The sequence below is a fragment of the Myotis brandtii genome, unplaced genomic scaffold, assembly GCF_000412655.1.
Source record: "Myotis brandtii unplaced genomic scaffold, ASM41265v1 scaffold49, whole genome shotgun sequence".
NCBI classification, from domain to species: Eukaryota; Metazoa; Chordata; class Mammalia; order Chiroptera; family Vespertilionidae; genus Myotis; species Myotis brandtii.
This window is the reverse complement of record NW_005368707.1, coordinates 3830224-3837120: the sequence shown is the minus strand read 5'-3', so window position 1 is coordinate 3837120 and position 6897 is coordinate 3830224. Positions and strand designations below refer to the sequence as shown.

Below are 6897 nucleotides of genomic sequence, written 5' to 3'. Positions count from 1 at the left end.
ACCAGGCAGGCAGGCAGGTGAGCAGTTAGGAGCCAGGAGCCTGGATTGTGAGAGGGATGTCCCGGGGATCGGGCCTAAACCGGCAGTTGGACATCCTCTGAGGGGTCCCGAATTAGAGAGAGTGCAGGCTGGGCTGAGGGGACCCCCCCCACGCATGAATTTCATGCACTGGGACTCTAGTTTATTAATAAAGAGTAAGGCTAAAATAGTTCAGTGAAAAAAGCTAATTATAAAACATATACAGAATCACTCCATTTAAAAAATGTATATAAACTTGCTTGAAAGGCCATATATCTAAATATTAATATGTTATTCCTAAAATGTCCTTTATTTTCTCTTTTACACTTTCCCCCAGACTTTCTGAAGTGAACCTGTCTTTTCTTATTAGAGAAAAACAACATATGGTATTTTTAAAAGGAATGGAAGGTAGAGTCACAATGGATCCAATCTGCAGTTGTGTGCGAGCCCAGGCTGGATCTACTTTGTGTGGAAGTAGAGGGAGACCCTAGTGATGGGCAGCAGGGAGCCTGCAATTGCTCAATCCATTTGGTGTAAGGTTCTATGAATTTGGAGCCATTGGTATTTCAAAATCTTCAGCGAGGTTTTCTATCTGCTCTATTCATCAGAGCCTGGTGTTTTATCTCACTTGTTCCAAGTATGTAACTATTCTAGAAACTGATCTGGTGTCTTGGGGGCTCTTGGGACCTCTGAGATCAGAAACACACTAAACTCTGGCTGTCCACACCTGCTGTCACCAGTCACGGCCCCTGAACTGACCCAAATGCGAGGTAACACAGTTGTCAAACATCTGGAGCTCTGACTTGCTCTATTTTAATTTAGGAAAACATATTGTATGATTTTTAGATTATTTAATTAAAAAAATACTCATATTCTCGCCCTGGCCAGTTTGGCTAGGTGATTAGAGCATCGACCCTGTGACTGAAGGGTTGCAGGTTTGATTCCGGGCAAGGGCATGTACCTCAGTTGCAGGCTCACTCCCCAGCCCCAGTAAGGATGGTTGGGGAGGCAACCAATCGATGTGTCTCTCTCATATCGATGTTTCTCTCTGTCTCTCTTTCTCCCTTCCACTCTCTCTAAAAATCCATGGGGAAAAAATATCCTCAGGTGAATATTTTTTTTAAAAAATACACACATTCTTAATCATATTTAATTTTATTTACATTTTAGTGGGTGTAATATTTTATGGAACATTTAAAAACTTCACAACTTTAGAGCTTATTGATTAAATTGGGGAAAAAAATGGCCATATTTTTGTCTCTTTTTATGCCTATAACTCCTATTTCAGGAATATATATCAGAATTAATGTGTTTCTAAATTGGCATTTATCAAAATGAATGAACACTTTGCCCACAGAGTTGCAGTAGACCTGGATTTTCTGTATAATTCTTTCTCTACTTAACTTTATAAGGAAACACATGTCCAAACCAAGGATGGCCCCACTTTACTAGTAAGTTTCAACATGGTTTGGGTTTTACAATGTTCAAGATTTTCCTAACAACGCACCTCTTTTTTTTTTCTTTCCTTTTCATTTTTTGGTCTTAAAACACGCTCTTTTGGCTGGTTGAATAAGTTGTTACTGCCAACCAGTTGCTTTTATGGTAATTGACAGCAAAGCTGATTTTTGGAACCTTAGAATCTAAAAAGGCATTTTAGCCCAGACTTTGGAGAGGCTGAGCCAAGCTACTTGCAGAGTGAGAGCTGCAGCTGAGCGGAGTGTAGGGGGCAGTCAGACAGAAGTCTGCATGTTAATTAGCAGCAGCGAAACGTCTGCTCTAGCTCAGACTGATGGGTGCCCTCTTTTCAGCAGCATTCAGAATCCTCCTTCTCCTGTCAGATTGAGCTACTGGGTGCCACTTCTGGAGAGGAGGCGGTGAGACCACATGTCTGCAGTGGGCAGAAGTGACATGAGCCCCTGAGCACTGGTGATGGGTCAACACCCACCACTCCTTAAATACTGACAATTGACTAAAAAGGCACAAAATACTTGAACCTGATGAGAGCCAGCAAGTTTAAACTTCAAAGGAAAAGAGCATAAGAAAAAAAAACACTTTATATTTAATATAATTATTTAATGTGATAGTGAATTGTGTATTTTCTGAGTTCCCCATAAGTGATACCAGTTCTCTAAAATTCCTGGGGCATTTCCCCAGATTGTACCTCAGCATAACAAATAGAAAAAAAAAATTCCCCAAACCCCCAGGTCTTTACAGTTCTTTGCTTACCTACGAAAGAACAAATGTTTCTGAGTGAAAGGGACCCTGTTTTCTATCTTTCTTCTGATAGCACTGGAAACTAGAAACACTGCACTGCAGGAGGTGGCTCTCAGATGCATAATATCCTAGTGACAACGGGCAGCCCCCCAATAACAGCAGCAGGAAAGCATGCCCTTTTAACACCAATTTAGGTTTTGAACCAAAACCACTCTGGACACAGAGATGACCCCGTTTTGCCCCCACGCACCAACCCACCCCCACCCCCACCCCGCCCTCCAAAGCTGTGGTAGTTAGCTTTTTCTTATTGGTTTGAAATGTCTGACATAGAGCTTTGTTACATGCTGTTTAGTATTAACTATTGACGAAGAATCAAAATGTTTCTTCTATACATTACTTTTTATGAAGATTTTTCTTCTGTTTCTGGAAACCTGATTCCATACCTAAGGACACTGCCGGTATCGTCTGCCTTAGAAATGAAATACAGGATTCAGTCTTTGAAATTCTGCCGAGTACATTGTTGAAATTTGTGAAACTAATTAGGAATACCCGAGTGGGGATTGGAGTCTGTGTTTTTGCACTTCAAAGGTATTTTCATAGGCACCAAACTGTAAAACACATATACCCAAAGAGTAAGCAGAATTTTATAATCTCACAGTTGGCTGTAGTAAACTTGTTTCTCAGTGGCACAAGTTCAAGGAGGCAGCCACAGGGAGTACAGACGTTCAGGGGACTGCGGGACCTACGGCTTCACTCTTTTTCTCAACTAGAAGCTCTCCTTGAAACTTAACAGTGAATTACATGCTCCCTTTCCACAGACAGCCTCCATTCTGACATTTCTGGGCTCTGTAACCCATTACCTATTTGATAGCTACAGGCATCCTTCTTGTCTGTGCAAAAAGTGCTCTCAGGGTTGGCCATTCAGGTGGGGAGTCTGATTCTGGCCCTTCGTGTATGCAAGACTGCTTGGTTTGTGAGCCAGAACATCAATTACATGGTCTTTTCTAAATTATGTTTTGTTATTTCCCTAATGTTATTTAAGCTTCATGGAACTTATTCTGCATTTGCCAAGTCTTTCCAGTGAATAAATATCTCCACAACCTATTGCTTCACTCTGGCAATAGAATTGTTGCAATTTGTGGGCAAAATTGAGCAAAGGCCTGACTTTCCCCACCCCCTCTGTAAAATGTCCAATATGCTGGCCTTCTTCCTCTTACACAAAGGCCTTGACTTGTTCTGTGTTATGGTAGCGCCTTGTCTCTGTCAGTACTGAGGAAAGATTTATAGAGAACAGTACTAAGCAAAGAATGGTTTAGCGGACATAACAGGGACATGCTGTCCACACACAGAGTCACTAATACTAAATAAATTAAGATACAAAGTGCTTAGAATAGTGCCTGGCACATAGGAAGTCATCTTGAACTAGGATTATCAGTTGTGTGAATTAAAACTTGTCATTCTTTTCCTCCATTTACATGAATAATTTTGTAATTCCAAAAGCAGCACAAGTATAGCTAATCATTCAGGTCTGCCTAAGCCAGAAGATTCAGAGGCTGAGCATCCAATGGCTCACGGATCCAATTATTTCCCCAAAGGATCTCTAAAACGAAAGGAGACCAAAGGAACTAACAACAGTTCTTATTCCATTTTGGGCCAGACATGCATTATCTCATTTATTCTTCCTAACAACCTTATCGTTTATTCACTCAATGCTTTTGTTTTGTTTGTTTGTTTGATTGTTTGTTTGTTTGTTTATTTTAAGCTCCCAGAGTGAAAGATTGCACAAAGAGCTCACAGTGACCCAGAATTGTCTCCCCATCTACACCGTGAGGCCTGACTTATGATATGTTAATAGGCTTTCCCCATTTTTTCCTTCATAGAGGGCATCAAAGTTTAGCTGCCTTAGCTACATGGCTTTGTGATTATATTCTCTTGACCACATCTTCTCTGGGAATTTTTGCCCTGGTTAGACTATATTATGATCATGTTGATGTTTTTCCACGTGGCCAATCTAGCCTGAAGCATTGCCAGGGGAATAAATTACCTTCAGAAGTATTGGGTTGGAGGTGGTAAAACAAAGGGAAAGGCTTAGGAAGAGACAGCTTTCCAACGGCTCTCGAGCTCGAAGAGGGCCCTGAGCAAACACTGTGTTTTTCGGTCTCCTGTGTGCGGCACAGCGCCTCATTCTGTAGCTGCTTGGTCATGTGGTTGTTGATAGTGGTGACTTAACCACTGTCTAGTTTTGGAGTCTCATAGGCTGAGGGGGAGTCCCAACCCCACTCTTTTGTCCCTTCTTCCGCCTCTCTTTCCCTCTACCTGTCCACTTTTGTGTTGCCAATTCATTTAGCCAGAGGAGTGACCCAGAGATCAAGATCAGGATCAAGAACCTGCTTTGTCTCTGGCAGTGGTTCTCAACCTGTGCGTCGAGACCCCTTTGGCGGTTGAAAAACCCCTTCACAGGGGACGCCTAAGACCATCCTGCATATCAGATATTTACATTACGATTCATAACAGTAGCAACATTACAGTTATGAAGTAGCAACGAAAATAATTTTATGGTTGGGTCACAACATGAGGAACTGTATTTAAAGGGCCAGAAGGTTGAGAACCACTGGTTTATAGTGATGTGGCACCGGTCGACATTAGTGTTCTGAGTGAGGGAGCAGCAGAAGAGGAGTTCTTTTGGAGACTGGTGCCTACTGATTTGAATATGCCAGGGACTCCTGTGTTGCTGTCAGCGTTGGGTCTGTTACTCTTTTGCTTACAGCCTGAGGGAACCAGCTGCCAGTGCTTTTTCAAAGATGGAGGTTTGATTCCTTTGAAATCATAGAATATTGAGCCAGTGGCACCCATTTTATAGTTGAGGAACTTTCACCCTAGATGTTGTGGGGCACCATAATCTGGCCAAAAGTACATGGCGGCTTAGTGGTGGGGTGGAACCAGCACCAGGACCAGAACCTCGCTATATCGTTCTCCTCCTTGTGAAAAGGCCCAATTTCTCCGAATAAATTAACCTTAGACTACTTTATGTCTGTGAGAGCTACTTTTTGTTCTTTATTACTTGTCCTTATCATATGCCTGCTTCTTTATGAAGATTATTTTTTTCATTTTAATTTAAACTACTTTATCTTTGTTAAAAAAAACTACAACCTTTTTTGTTGTTGTTGTTAATCCTCATCAAAGGGTATGTCTTCCATTTATTTTTACAGAGTGGAAGTGAGGGATAGAAGGAGGAAAGAAGAAAGAGAGAGAGAGAGAGAGAGAGAGAGAGAGAGAGAGAGAAATGTGAGCAACCATATTTTCTGATGAACTTTTATTCCTGGTAATTCATGATGAAACTCCTGAGGTTAAAAGAGAAAGAAAAGTAATTGAATTTCTGTTTTTCTTTACAGACACTCTGGAAAATGGATCCAATAAGAGGTGAGCAATAGGTTCTGATTTGCTGTTTGTGCTTTCCAGTGTTGCCATTGTCTGTGTAGCTGCGGTGGGTTTGATCGTTTTCTTTTTGTTTTGTTTCAATCCAGTGCAGCTAACAGGAAGGGGCTGAGCAAGGATGACACATATTGGAAGGAGATCAATGCTGCTATGGCCTTAACGAATCTCGCACAAGGAAAAGACAGACTGCAGGGAACCGCCAGCTGCATCATCCAGAAGTCGTCACATATAGCAGAAGTGAAGACAGTCAAAGTGCCCCTGGCCCAGCAGTTCTGACCGTCTGCGCGTTGCAGACCAGTGGCTGTCCTTCACGCAGAGTTTTCTCACAAATCCTCATCTTGAGAGCTGAAGCAGGAGTGATAATGGCTCCCTTTGAAATGTCTTCTTATTTTTAAATATCCTAAATATTTCATGTAGTTGCTTCTATAAAAGACATATAAATTATAAAAACCCTCACTTTAATCAAAAGTATTAACTTATTTTATGTTATTCAAACTATGCATACAATGTCTGCATTGCCATCACAGTAAGTGCCTTGCTTCCTGAAAATCAGCTACAACGTGGGCACAGCAGAGCAGCTATGCCTCAAAATGACAACGCCATAATGCTTCTTAGTCTCTGTGTGTCGTTCCAGATGGACCTGACCATTCCAGGACTGAAACCATAATTGCCAAAAGCCCTTGAAATATATTCAATAATTCACATGTGAAAACTTGGAAATCCATTCTGCCCAAAGGAAATGTTCCTTTAAAAAAAATTTCTGCCGTACTTAAAATTGTTCGGTGTTCTTTGCAGAGTGACAGTAAGACTTTTATGCATGTATCTTGCTTGCATATCTAGTACATTACAAACTTTCAAAATGAAAGGTGCAGTGATCACATAGTGTGTAAAATTAAGAAGAATCACAATGAATACGTTGTGATCAGAAAAGCTTTTTCCAAGCACTGCTAGAAAATACATGCCTTTTAGAGTTAATTTGGATTTTCTTTTTCTCAAGTTTTGCTGAAGTTTTTTAAAACAAATTATTATATAGATAACTCGAAATTTTTCTGTGTAGAAGTAAACTTATTGCTTAGTTTTAAAACATAAACTTGTTTGCTATTTTTGTAATGGAAATTGTTTTTCTTAAGGAATGGCTAAAAACCATTTATTTGGTTCATTTCAAATTACAATTGCTGATGGGCAATTTATTTTGCAATGAGAACAAGATAATGAAAGAAATGAATCTCT

At 40.6% G+C, this 6897-nt stretch overlaps 1 protein-coding gene and 1 long non-coding RNA gene across 4 annotated transcripts in view; one reads left to right on the top strand and one right to left on the bottom strand.

Annotated features, from left to right (window-relative positions):
* LOC106727869 overlaps positions 1-3080 on the bottom strand; it is a 16171-nt gene extending 13091 nt beyond the window's left edge. The window contains exon 1 of the long non-coding RNA XR_001364118.1: positions 3068-3080. This is a non-coding gene — a long non-coding RNA (uncharacterized LOC106727869). The remainder of the gene's footprint in view (positions 1-3067) is intronic.
* The window catches only part of MKX (mohawk homeobox), a 77079-nt gene extending 70188 nt beyond the window's left edge, over positions 1-6891 (top strand). For 2 of the 3 annotated variants that reach the window (XM_005876554.2, XM_014548021.1), the window contains exons 6-7: positions 5625-5652; positions 5757-6891. In XM_005876554.2, coding sequence (XP_005876616.1) covers positions 5625-5652; positions 5757-5943 — 215 coding nt within the window. In that variant the 3' untranslated portion in view covers positions 5944-6891. The remainder of the gene's footprint in view (positions 1-5624; positions 5653-5756) is intronic. The other variant, XM_014548022.1, reaches the window with a different exon arrangement.
* The last annotated feature ends 6 nt before the right edge of the window (positions 6892-6897 follow it).